The following is a 15,987-nucleotide window of genomic DNA, read 5'->3' as shown; positions in this document are numbered from 1 at the left end:
CTTTGAGGGATTAGCATCAAAAATGTTCACGCTAATCTTGCAAAGCACCCAGAGGCCCATTATAACCAATGGAAGCCTCATTTTGATGCCTGCTGTGAGCAGGTGTTAAAAGTGCTGGAAAAAAATGACGCAAAGAAAAATGACAGATTGCTTTGCATCATTTTTTTGGCACCTTCTAACAGGGGGATGCCCGCTTTGCATACATTATGTCTGGCGCAGGCATAATATAGCATAAAGGGTTACAAAGTGGCATAATGCATGCATTGCACCTCTCTGTATATATGGCACAGCGTTTTTGGCCTTCTAATGACACATTAGTGTAAAAAAAATGACAATAATGTGGCGTTAGAATGGCACTAGGGGCTCTTAAATATGCCCCTATGGCAGTGCTTAATTTGTGCTTGTTGTTTCCGGTGCGGAGCACCAGCACTTATTTTTGAGAATCTGTGCTTATTTTTCTGCCTCAAGCATTTACTACGAGAAAAAGACAGATATAGGAAAGACGGAGGAAGAGAAAAACGAAAAAGCGTCACAATGGAGAAGAAGCAGAAATCTGCAAAAGTGAACTGGAGGGTCAGGGAGTGCCTGTAAATGGATTGAAGAGGCCCAAGATAGCTTTAGGATTACGCTGCCTCTGTATTACGTATTCACACATTTAATTTCAGCAGTCGCATGTTTCAGAGGAGGGCTTTGGGAACCAGCACCTTTTTATTTACAAATTAACCACTGCCCTATGGGGCATATTTGAAAAAAGTGGTGCTGCACACAGTGCTCTGCCACTTTTCTTGCGCCCCTTACGGCCCCCCTAACACCACCATGAGTGCGTCAAATTTAAAATACGGCGCACCATGGCGGTAGTTAGAGGACTAGCTTCAGAATTTTATATGCTAGTCCTGCGCTTTCCAAGATTAGCATCAACAATGTTGACGCTAATCCTGTAAAGCACCCAGAGGCCCATTGTAACCAACGGAAGCTTCCTTTTAATGCCTGCTCCAAGCAGGCATTAAACTTGCTGGAAAAAAATGATGCAACGAAATCTGTCAGATTTCTTTGCACCATTATTTTGGCCCATCTAGCGGGGGGAAGCCCCCTTTGCATACATTATGCCTGGCGCAGGCGTAATGTAGGGCAGAGGGTTACAAAGTGGCACAATGCATGCATTGTGCCACTTTGTAAATATGGCGCAGCGTTTGTGGCCTCCTAGTGCCACATTAGCTTAAAAAAATTACACTAATGTGGTGTTAGAATGGCACTAGGGTCTCTTAAAAATGCCCCTATGAGGAATATTTGAAAAAAATGGCACTGCACACAGTGGTGCACCACTTTTTTTGCACCCGTTAGTGTTCCCCTAACACCACCATGTGTGCACTGTATTTAAAATACGGCACAACATGGAGGTAGTTAGGGAACTAGTGTCAGAATTTTTGACACTATTCCGACTCTTTGCTGGATTAGCGTAAAAAATGTGACGTTCATGGGATGAACCATGAAAAACGTCCCCTACACCAGCACCATCTCGTTTGGATACCCGAGGCACTGCCTCACCAGCAAAGACTCCTTCGTGGTGCCAGAGATGCCCCTGCAAAGACCTGGGCTTCAATACTATGCTGCAGTAGCAGGTCGCCCCAGAGGCCTGAGACTCCACTGAACCCTGATTAGTGATGTATTTTACTACGACTGCAGAAGTCAACAAACCATGTTTCCTTGTTTGCGCTATGGGCTCTGGCACATTTATGGCACTGCCCCATCCTCTACAATGTCCCCTGCTAGAGCCCCTTCTCGTGCCGACCAAGCCCCACCTTCTGTCTGGTGAGATAGTGAACATGTTTCTGTTTTCACACTCACTAGGTCCAGTCCTTCATGAACACGAGATTCTTTGGCGGGAAACCATTACTGTTAGTGCACCAGGGCTGGTTAGAATTCACCTTGGGGGAAGTGAGGGAAGGAGGGACTCTGCCCGACTTAGCAGGTGATGTCTAAAACGTCATCGCTGCTGTTTAGTCAGTGTGAAATAATAGCATTTGGTTGTTTGCAGTATAAAGAATAAAATACAAATGTCAACGTATATTTCTCAACAGGCACTTTCCATAATGCGTCCGACATCAAGGTTTACAGAAACAGGGCTTTTTCTAGAGCTAACATCAGATTGTGAGAGCCAGTGCCGCTGGAATATGCCTGTGTAGTGTACACCTCAGTGAACCAAGGCGCAATGTAGACCATGTCTATAAAAATATGACTTAGCATATATCTGAAGGTGGTTGAGGTAAAGGAGAGTTGTAAATAAAATATCAGGCCAGTCGCCTACAAAGCCTGGTGGGCACATGGAATCTGCTGTATACTAGTTTGTCTAAATTGTTTGGGCAATGTTCGCAACTTTAACTATTTTATAATACCCTGTATATCTCCAGATCTGGTGAAATATGCTGAATTTGCCCTGGCCCATTTTCATACACTGGTAAACATTTCAGCAGTGCCCGTTTGGAGTAGCAATTTGCAAGTGGCGTGAGGGCTTTCTAATTTTCTCTTCCAGCCCAAACAAAGGTCTGATTTAAAGAGGTCATTAGCCCTTCCCTTGTGCAAGTATCATTGTGGCTGGGAGCTATCTGGAGCCTTTCACCCAGATGCCAATGTAGTGGAAGGAAACACAACCTATTACTTCACAAGGATTTAAGAGAAACACTGATTTGAAGGCAGGTTTTCAACTGTGATGTCATTTTTAATGTAAGATGTTCTTACACTGTGAAAATGCCAGATGTGTTTATCCGTAATTACACAATGATTTAAATTTTACTTACTAGTTTATTTTTCAATTCTTTTATAGCACTACTCATCCTAGAGTAGGGTGTCGGAATGCTTTGCATCACTCACAGAGGGACAATATATTGTACAAGTGTGCATATCAGTGAATAGGTAATGTTACCCAAGACAATAATGGTCTGGAGGTGTAGGGGTCCCAAATAGTTTATACTTGTAGACATATGTTAAGCGCATGGTCAGGAGAAACACAAAGTCAGGATTTAACACATAATGCAGTGGCTGGGGTGGTCTTGCTAACAAGATGTTACTACTACCCAATAGAACCCTTGTTTGCAAACTTAAAATAATAACAGAAGCTCTATGTGGGTGAGCTGACGCAGTGCCTTGCAAGTGTTACAGGTGACAGCTCAGACCCTCCCATCAAGTCAGGATGACGCTTTGTGCTAACATCCAGTCCCTCAATTGTGTGACTGTCTGGGAAGAATACACAAATGCCAAGTGCCGACTCCACCTAGTCATGTAAACCAGGAACAGGCATCAAATGGTTAGGGCAAGAAAATGACAACTTTCTAGAAGTGATATTTTCAAGGTTGTGACTTAAAATCTGACTTTATCTTAATAGAGTATTTTAAATTACAATTCACCAAACATGACATTTCCTCCTGCTCCCAAGTAAAAGTTATCACTTATTAAAAGTAATCAGGCAACTCAATGTTATCGCATGGAAGAGGTAGGCCTCACAGTAAGGAAAAATGAATTTGTGAGTTTTCGAATACCAGGACATGTAAACTTCATGTCCATTATTTTAAATACAATGCACCCCTGCCCTATGGACTGTTTATGGCATACCCCATAGGCGATATATGTATTAAAAAGCAGTTTTAGGCATGGTAGGGGGTTTACTTTCCACATCAAAATGTCATTTTAAAATTGCACACAGGCTGCCATAGCAGGCCTCAGATGTGTTTTGAATGGCTACCTCAGTGAGTGGCAAAATAGGTGCTGCAGGCCTACAAGTAGTATTTAATGTACAGGCCTAGGTACATGGATTACGACTTTACTAGGGACTTACAAGTAAATTAAATGTGCCAATTGTGTGTAAGCTAATTTTCCCATGTTTAAAGGAGAGAGGACAAGCACTTTAGCACTAGTTAAAAGTGGCAAATTGCACATAGAGCCCTAAAGCCAACAAAAATGAATTCAGGAAAAAGAAGGGATCAAGGAAAAAAGTGTGGGAGGTGACCCATCTGACCCATCCCTCTGTTCACTGCACTGCATACCCGTAGTATTCCTTCTCCATTAATTGTTTTATTTGTACAATAAAATGCTGAATATCTTTAGTAGGTTACTTGTTCCTCCTATGTCCATCTGAGCCACTGTCATAGGAGATTAGGATTTACAGGTGTGTGCAGTACTGTCATTTCACTGTGCTCCTTGATGATGTTAAATCTTATGTTTCCTCTAAATTTACACTTTCACTCTGAGTACAGTTACCAGATGACTCCATGTCATGGACTCTAGCAGTACTGTGCTGAAGTTGTCCCTGGCTCTGGGAGATAGGGTTTTTATATGACACACACTAATGTCACATGTAGAGAAAATAATGCTGATGGATGATGGCCTACCCTCTCCACCACTGTTCTGGGCCTCCACATCCCTTTGGAAGGAGGGACAGTGACACAAGCCACTGATTCCACTGTCAGCCATGTGTTTGTCAAAACTTGTCTCTGATAGGGGTCTTAAATTGTGTGGACAGTGGCTCTCGTGGAGACAATATCAGGATAGTGTTGGTTTTTGATCTGGGATTGAAAACAGAGAGAAACAGCACCCTGAACTGGAAGGGAAGGCTCAGATGGTGATGGGCAAGGTTAGTAGATTGCCAGTTCAGGTTTGCCTTGTAAATTATTTAGACAGACTGCAGAAGAACATAAATGAGGCTGGTAGGGAGATTTTTAGCACATTAGGAATTATTTTTTAGTGTTCTGGCTGAGAAGGTGAGAGGAGAGTGCTTGCAAGGTTAGCAGGAGACCAGGTATTTTCCCATGTGCAATAGGCGGAGAAAGATCTTACAGAGAGGGGTAGAGATGTATTTTATTTTAGGTGGGAGTTTCTTCGTGGTGATGATTGAGTGAGGCTTCAAGAGTCTGCCTGCGATGGTAAAGTGGTGCTAACTTTTTTTTGTCTGTCTGTTGACCTTCATGGCACCTCTTCTACACAATTCCTCCATTGAATTATCTTAGATAGGATGCTGATAGTGGGAGCAAACACAACATGAGATGATGGCTGGGTAGTTATGAGTAACAGAGAGGTTTCCACCTTGGTATTTGTATTGACATCAGGGTCAACTCAAACTTCACTCTATCTTTTTGAACCCTACAGTGTCAAATAACCCCATTAACCATAGATACTCATCTGTAATCCTATAGAGAACTACATACACAGAGACCCCTAATTGTGTACATAACCCAGTGAGCTGTCACAGGAAGACAGTGCTCATTGATCTTTGGGCACCATGTGTAGAAAATGGTGTGGTCTTAGATCCTGCCTGACACTTCTCTGCTCAGCAGGTACAGTCGATGTGGGATGGGCAAGTGCTAGGGGTGTAGGTACATGCAGCTTCTAGACAGCTGTAAAAGCTTAGCTTTGCAAAATGTAAAACAAAAAGCTCCGGTAACACTTTTAGTAATAGCAATGCACACAGAAGGTGCTCTGAATGGATAGGTGCCAAACACATTTGACACCTTAAAGGAGGCCTTTTGACCTTCTAACCTTAGGGTGGTCTTCCCCCAAACATTTTGCCTCACCGTTCAGTTGGGCCAGGCATATTTCTGTTGGCCAAAGGACTCTGAGCATTTTACCACTGCTAATCAATAATAAAATGCAGGTACTTCACTCCTTAAAACATGACAACATTGGCTTATTCCCAGTTGGCTTATTTAATTTACTAATAAGTCCCTAGTAAACTGGCACTACATTAGGCCAGGGCCTGTAAGTAGCACTTTCAAAATGCCTCAGGCCTAGCATTGTAGCGTCTGTGTGTGCAGTTTTAAACTTCAATGTCTACCTGGCTTAATAAACCTTTTTCTGGGTTCAAACTGTCCCTTTTTATACATATGTCAGCCTAGGGTAGGCCTTGACAGCTCCAGAGGGCAGAGTGAAGTGTATTTAATAAGTAGAACATGTACCTTCGGCCTTTATATGTCCAGGTAGTGAAAAACTCCTACATTCATTTTTCACTACAGCAAGGCCTATCTCCCCCAGAGAATAACATTGGGGTTACCTTATTATAATGTATAAGTGTAATTCCAAATGGGAAAAGACAACCCCTTTAAGTTTGGAATCACAATTTAAAATCCTACCTTATGGTGAAGTCAGAATTTAAATTTCATGTCTGAAACTGATACTTTTAGAAAGTTGGCATTTTCTTGCTTTAGCCATTTGCTGATTGCAGCCTGTCTCTGGTCACTGCCAAGAAGCTTCTCCCATCTTCCAGAACCATGGCACTACTGTAAAAAAGAAGGACCTCAGACACCACCACTTCAGTACACTTCTGGACCTGTGGATACTCTTCCAGGAAGAAGGACCGCTCTGCTGCTACAAGGACTGCCACTCTGCTGGACTACTGCTCTGAAGTAGCTGCTCCCTTGCTGTGCTGACCATCTGCCTGATGCGCTCTAGTCTTGGGAAGACAAACTGGACCTGCCAGGACCCCAGAGTGAGAGGGCCGGTCTGCTGGTCTCCAGGTCTGAGCCTCAGGGACATAAAAGGCTCCCTAACAGCTTCTGGAGCCAGGTACAGCAGATCCCTGACCTAAGTGGTGCCCTTCAAGTCTCGGACCCTTGGTGTGGCTCAGCAGGCTCTTAAATCATACTTTTGGGTTCTTCACAAATGGGCCCGTTTGGATCAGAATGCCCCACTTGCATGGAAATTTAGCATGAGCCACCACTAGCCTGTCTCCTTGCACAGCAAGTATCAATCGCCACGGAAAACTGCCAATGTGAAACTCCAGCCTGAACAGGACTGTTGGCATAAAACTTGAGGTTAACCTTCAGCAGGCTGATCTGAGACTGTATCTGATCCGCACTCCATTGCAGTCAGCTTTTATCCATTCCAGCCCAACCAGTGATCGCCAGTTGGTGCTTTATGCTTCTAGGTGCTGTTTTACAGTTTCTTCATTAAAAGTCCATAACTCAGGTTCTTCTGATTAGATTTTTTTTGTTGGCTTGTTTTATTTATTAAATTAAGCTCTATTTTTCTGACCTGGTGTGGGATCTTTTTATGTGGTATTTTCAATGTTTTATTGTTGCACAAATACTTTACACATTGCCTCTACGTTAAGCCTGACAGCTCTGTGCCAAGCAGGGGGCGAGCGCAGGTCAATTTGGGGGTTTTCTTGTGCTCTACCCTGACAGTGATTATGGTTGCTGCTTGACCAGGGCTCACGTTCAGTCAACCAATAACTCAATTTCTAACAGAGGCTGTGTGCACAGCATCGGTGTTCAAGGCACCTGACTTCTCCAATGAATTCATTGCGAAAACTGATGTATCTGACCATAATATATGGGCTGTGCTCTCACACCTGAATTATAAGGGCTTGGATCAACCTGGAGCCTTCACCAGCAGGAGGCTACTTCCCAGTGAACAGAGCAATGGTCTAGGCACTGAAGAATTTGAAACCATACTTGTTTGGGACTCATTTCTGGGTTCAGATGACAGACCCCACAGGTGATTAGTGCAAATGGGAGGTAAGAATCTAAAACTTTTGAGGTGGTCCATCTTCCTACATGAAATGGATTTTATGGTGGGACTTTGCCCTGAATCTGACCACTCCAATGCAGATGGTCTTTCTAGGTTTTTCAACCACAGCTATGAGAATTCCCATGAAGGTGGATAGTTCTCCCTGCTGTCAGCTGAAAGGACCACATGTTAGACCTGACATTGTGGTATTTCCCAAACATTTTACCTTCACACCTCCTGTTTGCTGAGTTAGTTGGTAGCTTTATGACCCTATGCACTTTACCACTGCTAACAAATGCTAAACTGCTTGTGCTCTTTCCTTGAAACATGGTAAAATTGGCCTAAACCCAATTAGTTAATTTAATCCATATGTAAGTCCCTAGTAAGTGGGCCTGGAAATTAAGGCCCTCATTTTGAACACCGCAGGATTTCCCACCGTGTTCAGGCTGGCGTTCTTTTCATCGACCGCCAGGCCCCTGGAAAACCCGCCGGCTGTATAATGTTTTCCCTGCCAGGCCGGCGGGCGGAGACAGTGTCTGCAAGATGCATGGGCAGTGCAGGGTCACCCAGGGGTGCCACGGCACCTCCTCCGCCAGCCTTTTCCTGGCGGGATATCCCACCAGGAGAAGGCTGGCCGCATATGAAACATTATCCGCCGGGCAGTGCAGCTACCCTGGCGGATGGTGTTTCAACCCGCCGCCAGGCTGCATGGCGGCGGGAGCATGGCGGTGGGTGATAACTGCTGCTGGCGCCTGTCACCCTGTTCATTACGTGGCGGTTAGGCCCGCCATGCCGGCTGGCGACCTCAACCGCCACTGCCGGCGTGGTGGGCCGAACCGCCAGGTTCATAATGATCGCCTAAATGTTACTAGTCGGCAGTAACTATTTAAAAACATGTCTCAGGCCTCCTACCACAGTCTGCAGTACAGTTTTAAACTCCCATATTGGCCTGACAAAATAAACATTTTGCTGGGCCTCAATTTCACTTTTTAATACTTGCAAGTTACTCCCAAGTTAGACTCTAAAGGTGTGTAGGGCAGGGTGCATTGTATATATAAAAAATTTATGTTTCCTAAGTTTTAACGTGTCCTGGCAGTGAAAAACTCCTAAAGAAATGTTTCACTATTGTAAGGCCTATCCCTCCATTAAGTAACACTGGGTCACTTTATTACACATTTAAAAAGTGCTAACTTTAGGACGGGAGCAGAGCAGGTACAGATTTGCTGTTTCCATTCAAATGAATTATAGTTTAAAATATTTTTTTAATGGTAAAGTCAGATTTTAAGTTACAGTTCTGAAAAAACTCTTTTAGAAAGTTGGCATTTTCTTGTCCCAACCACCTGTGCCTTTTGACGGTGTCCTGGGTCACATGACTGTGAATGGCACTACTTTTGGGGCTTGTTTATTAATTCAAGACAGTGATGCAAAGGTGACAGGTGTGGAGAGGTGGGCCCTCTTGGCAGGGTGATTGGGGGGTAGGCTGCACCCAGCCCCATTTACACTTCACATAGCTTTGCCTCCTGCACAAACAAAGGAACCTGCCACCATGGAGGTGGAGAACCTTCCTAAATTAGATGGGAGGGTAGGACAAGGTGCCCCCTCCCACAATGGCTGGCACTAAGTATAAATATTGGACCTCCAGGGCTCCTTATCAGAACACTGCTAAACCTGTGGAAGTTACAGATGAAGGACTGCCTTGCTGTCCGAGAAGGAAGATTAGCCCTGTTTGCCTTCATCCTAGGTCACCTAGCATGAATCTAAGAGTCAGTTGGCTGACTGCCTGTGTGAGCTACAGGGACATAGCAAGCTTCAGAGGCCTGCCCAACTCACCTGCTGCAACTGAACCTGCCTGATCCCTGCTGCTGACCTCTCCTGGGGTGAGTATCTGATCCCCAAGAGGTGCGCTCTAGGTCCTGGAGCCTTGGCTGGCATCAGTGAGAGATCCTTCTAAGACAAAAGGTGAAAATCCTAAAGATTAGTCTTTTCACCACTGTGAGCAGGCCAGTTTTCTCCAGAAGTCTGCCACCTGCGATGTCCACAAATGCAAAGCTCTGGAGAAACCTGGTCTTCATGCTAATAACTGTCCATGGTGACTTGCAATACAGGACTGGTTCTTTGTGGTGCAGTAAAGCCCATATGCAACACCCAACAGACTGTTAAATCTAGAGCGATGACCGCCTGCGATGCTCAGCCTCCTCTATGTGTCCTCCTCCACAGCGAATAGAAATCTTCATGCCAGACTTAGAAGGTAACTTCTCAGCGGGACTAACCTGGTTCCTGTGTCCAACTGGCGATCCATTGTGGTTGACCATACCCTTTTACTTTTCCCACAGTGTAGCATGACTAGATAAGCACAATTGGCGATTTATGCTTTTTGGCACCATTTTTAAATCAGAATTTAAAAGTTAATTTTTCTAAATTGGTTTGGGATTTTTCTTGTGTTGTGTTTTCACTTTATTACTGTTTGTGTGCTGCATAAATACTTTACACATTGCCTCTAAGTTAAGCCTGACTGCTTTGTCCCAAGCTACCCGAGGATTATGCCCAGGTTAATTTAGTGACTTTTGTGGTTCAACCTGACAAGGCCTGTAGTTGTTGCCTGAGTGGGGGTTCCATCCCCGTCAGCCAATAAACCAATTTCTTACATCTGTGACAATGGTGGGATTCAGTACCTATGTTTGTGCAGTGTCACTGAGTGGTTGATGTAGAACTAAAATCACATATAAATAATCAGATTCAATTTCTTACAACTATCATATAAAACTTAATACAAATCTTTGAAAATTCAAAGGTTCTAGCAGAGCTAAAATTCAATTTTAACACAACTGGAAAGAAAATGTGTGCACTTTTTCACGTCTTTCACTGATTGTGGCTATAAAGCATTCGTTCTTTAAATAACCACTGCGAGACCTTCTAGATTCTGCCAGTAGTGAAGCTGTTTTACAATTAATTAAGATCTGTCTTTATATCTGTTGATTATAACAGCAGTGTTTATTCTCTACAGAGTCCCAATGAGGACGTCTAGGTTTTGAAAACAGTACTTCACCATTGGAAGCCAATTTAATTTTGAAGAATGTACCTATTACTTCAGGCTTCAATTGGAGAAGACTTTCTTCTCTATAGAACCTCTGCTCGACATCACGTTGCTGACATTAGTAGCAAAGCCTGTAATATAAAAAGTGTCAGTTGCTTGTGAATGTAAGTGCACTTGCTTACTTCCTCTATGTATTCTCTGACTGCAAGCTCACCTAGCATCTAGTGGCTGACCATGGTGCTGTCACCTTATATTTGCATTTGATGTAAGTGAGGATATCTGAGTGTAACTGAAGCAACCTTTCTTTTCTGTTTTATCTCCCTGGAAGATCCAGTTGCAGAAGGTGGTACCATAGGCTTACATTCATATTTAACATCTCTGGGACAGGTTATTAATGCACAGGATCCCACATCAGATGCACCTTTAAGTGGAGAATGTATTAAAAGTTTTCTTCTTTATTTTCATTATTTAAGTGTTTGTGGCAGCTGTAAAATGTGTACTTCTTGTATTATATACAAATGCACATGTTTCAAAAGAAAACTGGCCCTTCCTCAGGGTCTCATAGGAACGCCGCCAGTGATGCATAGTCAAAAGAGTGATTGCTTTACTGTGCCATTAATATAGTCACGTCTTTTTATCTATGCAGATAATTGAAACATTTTTCAGTCTGATTCAGAGGTCTAAAGCAGTTGCCAGCACCCACTTCCACACACTGGCATCTCCGACTAAATGAAATTGTCCCCTCAGCATTTAGGGAAGTGCAGAGCATTGGCAAATGATGCTATCAGCATGTATTAACTGAGCGTGCCACTGCTGCAGAATTTATTTTCTATCTATGTTGAATTAGCAGTGGGACTTCAGGCTTTCTTTCCCATGCAATCTCAATGAAAAAAGATCTGCTTAGTGGACTTACAGCCACTTCAGATCTATTTACCTATTTGCTGACTGAGGTTCTTGACATATATGATGTGAAAAGCGACGTCACTGAATATTTAATTTTTGATGTTATCCCTCGTGTCACAGGTTGGTCATAAACAGTGACTGCGGGATTATTTTTTAGTAGCATACCAGAGCCATGCAATTACTTTGGTTTGTTTGGGTTTTGCCTTCTAACCATAAAATCCTTTCATTTCGAATACAATGGTTGAGTTGCATTTTATATCAGGAGTATTTTTGATTGATGATAACTTAAGAACAGTATAACGAATCTTCACAAAAGTTTCAAAAAAATGTCATGCTTATAAATTAATGGCCATATGTAGCAAAATCCGATTTTGCGACTTGCAAATTGCGAGTATGAACGACTCGCAATTTGCAAGTCGCAAAATCGGATGCAGAATGGTGTCTCAGACACCTTCTGCGACTCGCTATGGGGTCGCAAAGACCCACCTCATCAATATTCATGAGGTGGGTCGCATTTTGCCACCCCATAGCGAGTCCCTGCACTCACAGGGATGGTGGCCTGCTGTAGTCAGCAGACCTCCATGTCTGTGACTGCTTTTTAAATAAAGCAGTTTTTTTTTTCATTTTGCAGCCCGTTCTCCTTAAAGGAAAATGAGTTGCAAAATGAAAAAAATACCGAAACCATTTGGTTTCGTGTTATTCAGAGTAGGCAGTGGTCCATAGGACCACTGCCTGCTCTGAAAAAATATTTTTCTCAACATTCACAAAGGGGAAGGGGTCCCATAGGACCCCTTCCCTTTTGTGAATGAGTTACCACTAGTGTGACACTGGTGGTAACTGCGAGTTGGTTTGCGACCGCATTCGAGGTCACAAAGCAACTCTGAATTGCGATGCGAGTCGCAAATAGGAAGGGAACACCCCTTCCTATTTGCGAGTCGCATTCCCAAATTGCGAGTCGGTACCGACTTGCAATTTAGGAATGAGCGCCGCGTGAGTCCGTTTGCATGGCGCAAACTGCGATTTTCGCTGTTTGTGACATGCAAACGCCTTGCTACATCTGGCCCTAAATCCTGTAAATGTTTGTGCAAATTGGCCCTGAGAGTAAAAGTGATGTGGTCCCACAAGTTTCATTTCGGTAATATCGCCATGGCTGGTGGATAAGCCTGGGTTTAGTGCTAGAGATTCTTCCATTGCCCTGAAGAGCCCCTGTGACTTCTGCCATTAAAGGGTCAAAATGTTGACACCACCTACAGGAGGGCAAGTTTCTGAAGATTTAAATGACCCAATATGAATCGCAGACTTTCTTCTGTGCTAGCTTGTGAAATGTATTGCCCCTCTATGTATTAGTTTGTTTTCACTGTAGATATTATGACGATTTTCACCGCACCCTCCACTGTCAGCACTCGAACACATTTGTGTTATACGCTCATAATATTTGAAATCATACACATTTGTTGAGATTTGTTCCTCCTATCCCATTTCCATGTGACTTTCTGTCATCTCTGTACTGACACCTGATTACCTTTGTAGTGATTACTTTGAGCTAGTTGGATACGATTGCCTGGTATCCACATGAGACTAAAATGCAGCACATAAGCATGTATTGTGGTGGGTAACAATACAACATCATCATGTCCAGAAATGCAGCTTCTTTACTTAGCATCACAGTGAGATTTATTTTAATGAGCAGACTCTTAAATAATGCATTGTTCTGCGTTACCTTTAGTATTCTGTGCAAGCATATATTTACTCTAGTTGAATTAGTGTCTCAGTGTGATCGAGAGGGAGTAGCACAATAAATTGGTTGTGCTCCCTCCTGCAAAACTCACGGTGCCCCATTTTGTTTAGAGTTAGAGCAAATTACATGTTTGATTGGAAGAGCCTTTTCTAGTGTAAATATCTGACCCAGCGGCCCATCCACCAAAGAGCCAACACATCACAATGACGGTGGGCAGAGAAAATCTAGAGTGACCCCTGCACATAAGAGGAGAGCTCACTTCATGCCATGGACATTAACTTTTTTTTAATTGAATATATAAATAACTTTATTGGGAGTTTAGTTCCTCCGTACAAAAAACCCCACTGTACAGGTGCTTTAATTATGATGGTCAGTGCTGGTGAAATACATTATATTATATTGAATTATCGAAATATTAAGAACACCAACTTAAAAACAATGAATGTATAGAAGTTAAGTATGTTATTCTATTTAATTACTTCAAAATGTTCCACTTCAATGACATTGAAAAATTGCTAAAATGTATTATTGTTACAATATAATTTCTTTGTATAAAAGAGAAGAATGCTCCAATGTGCTTTTTCTTTTTAAAGGAATTCATACATGGGGGTTAATTAGTATACTATAAACATAATATGTATCAAAATGCATTTCTAGTTACTTTTTTTAAATTTTTGAAAGTCAGTGTAAAATCACAATTTGTAGACGTGTTGTACTTGTCAATGTAGACGTGTTGTACTTGTCAATGTAGACTTCAATTAATGTGATGGTGTGGTGATGTAGTTATTAGTAAGTGTGATGTGATATCTGGACGTCATAGAGATGGAAGTCATGGGGGCGCACCACTTATGCAACAAATATTTAAATTATTATATGTCTTAAATGCCCAAACAATCCTAGCGACTGCTACATTTAAAAATGCCAGTTCACTCCTCAGGAAAAGGAAAGATGTCTATTAAAACATTAGCTGGCCATGAATGCATTACTTACTTGTCAGTTGCTGATAATATATCATTTAGGGCCAGATGTAGCAAGGTCCGAGATTGCGACTCGGAAATTGCGAGTCATTGCGACTCGCAACTTCCGAGTCGCAATCTCGGATGCAGAACGGTGTCTCAGACACCGTCTGTGACTCGCTATGGGGTCGCAAAGACCCACCTCATTAATATTAATGAGGTGGGTCGCATTTTGCGACCCCATAGCGAGTCCCTGCACTCACAGGGATGGTGGCCTGCTGGAGACAGCAGACCTCCATGTCCGTTACTGCTTTTTTAATAAAGCAGTTTTTTTTTTTTTGAATTGCAGCCCGTTTTCCTTAAAGGAAAACGAGTTGCAATACAAAGAAATAATGAAACCATTTGGTTTAATTTTTTCAGAGTAGGCAGTGGAATATTTTCAGCGACATTCACAAAGGGGAAGGGGTCCCGTTTGCGAATGAGTTACCACCCACTTCAAGTGGGTGTTAACTGCAAATTGCTTTGCGACCGCTTTCGCGTTCACAAAGCAATTCTTCATCGCGGTGCGAGTCGCAAATAGGAAGGGAACCCCTTCCTATTTGCGAGTCGTATTCACATTTTGCGAGTCGGTACCGACTTGCAAAATGTGAATCAGCATCGCGATGGCCGTTTTGCATGGCGCAAACTGCGATTTTTGCAGTTTGCGACATGCAAAACGGTTCCTACATCTGGCCCTTAATGTCTCTTGCCTTTCTTTGGAGCAGGTAGGCCAATTCGGACATTCCCCAGAGGCTTTTTCAGTTGTTCAATGACACAGAAGTTCAAAGTTGTTTAGCCTCCAAGATGGAAATTGTACTCCTCTAAGTAATGCACTGTTGCACTTAATACTATTACAGTACAACCGTCCTACTACTTTCATTAGATATTAGTAGGGGGATCGTCTGATTATCGTGAAGAACTTGTCAGTCACTTTGCTCTTCTTTTCTAAAAACATTGTACAATAAGAATTTGCTAACTGTTTTTATTTTGTTTTCTTTTAGGAATTTGCAACATTGACCAGGGAATTAAATGTTTGCAGAGAACAGCTTTTGGAGAAAGAAGAAGAGATTTCAGAATTGAAAGCTGAGCGGAATAATACACGGGTAAGTACGCAAAATAACTTTTTACAACATTACTGCCGCCTTTATAAAAACACGCATTGGCAAAGCCTACAGGTTTGGGATTGGCTGCTAACCTTTTGAGTCTTTCAAAATTTGTTTTGTTTTGGTCCTCTGTTTTTATTTGGGGAGCAGCTGGGCTGTGAACAATCTAAAAAGCAGATGAGCCTTTTATGAAATAGAAGTTCTTTTTTACTCACACTGAGGTTAGCTAATGGTATAAATGGGCTGATCAAGTGCACCACGTTATATGCTGTAGTGAGTGGAAGAATGAAACAACAAGCCACTGAATAATGAGAGGTGGCCACGTAAAGTTTATTATATATAATTTAAGTAAAATCAAAGATCTTGGTTAACAGCAGACCTAGAAATCGTTTTTGGTTTGCTCTAAAAATGTTTTTTTGGATAGAGTTATATGTCCACATAATGAAAAGTGGTTGACCTTTTTGCTGAAAGTATAAAGGTTGTTAAAGGACAAGGCAGGTCGGAAAAGGGCGAGGTATTTACTACATGCACAAAGTAAATAGCAGGTTTCCTCAAGGAAATGAGTAAAAGAACGTGGAATACGTTATTAGCAGAAAAATTCCACCTATTTGCATTTTTGGAGACTTTTCCCCCAATAGATTTCTGCAGGTTTGACCTTCTGAAATCATTCATTGACAAACAGCTTGGTGTGGTAATTATTGTACAATTGATAATTCTGAA

At 42.4% G+C, this 15,987-nt stretch overlaps 1 protein-coding gene across 5 annotated transcripts in view; it reads left to right on the top strand.

The window, feature by feature from the left end:
- The window catches only part of PPFIA4 (PTPRF interacting protein alpha 4), a 3,105,259-nt gene that overhangs the window by 1,076,385 nt on the left and 2,012,887 nt on the right, over positions 1-15,987 (top strand). For all 5 annotated transcript variants that reach the window (XM_069239004.1, XM_069239005.1, XM_069239003.1 and 2 more), the window contains one exon: positions 15,166-15,267. In XM_069239004.1, the coding sequence (XP_069095105.1) occupies positions 15,166-15,267 (102 nt within the window). The remainder of the gene's footprint in view (positions 1-15,165; positions 15,268-15,987) is intronic.

This window comes from Pleurodeles waltl, chromosome 6 (assembly GCF_031143425.1).
Source record: "Pleurodeles waltl isolate 20211129_DDA chromosome 6, aPleWal1.hap1.20221129, whole genome shotgun sequence".
Taxonomy (NCBI): Eukaryota; Metazoa; Chordata; class Amphibia; order Caudata; family Salamandridae; genus Pleurodeles; species Pleurodeles waltl.
The sequence above is the reverse complement of the archived record's forward strand: the minus strand, read 5'-3'. Positions and strand labels throughout refer to the sequence as shown.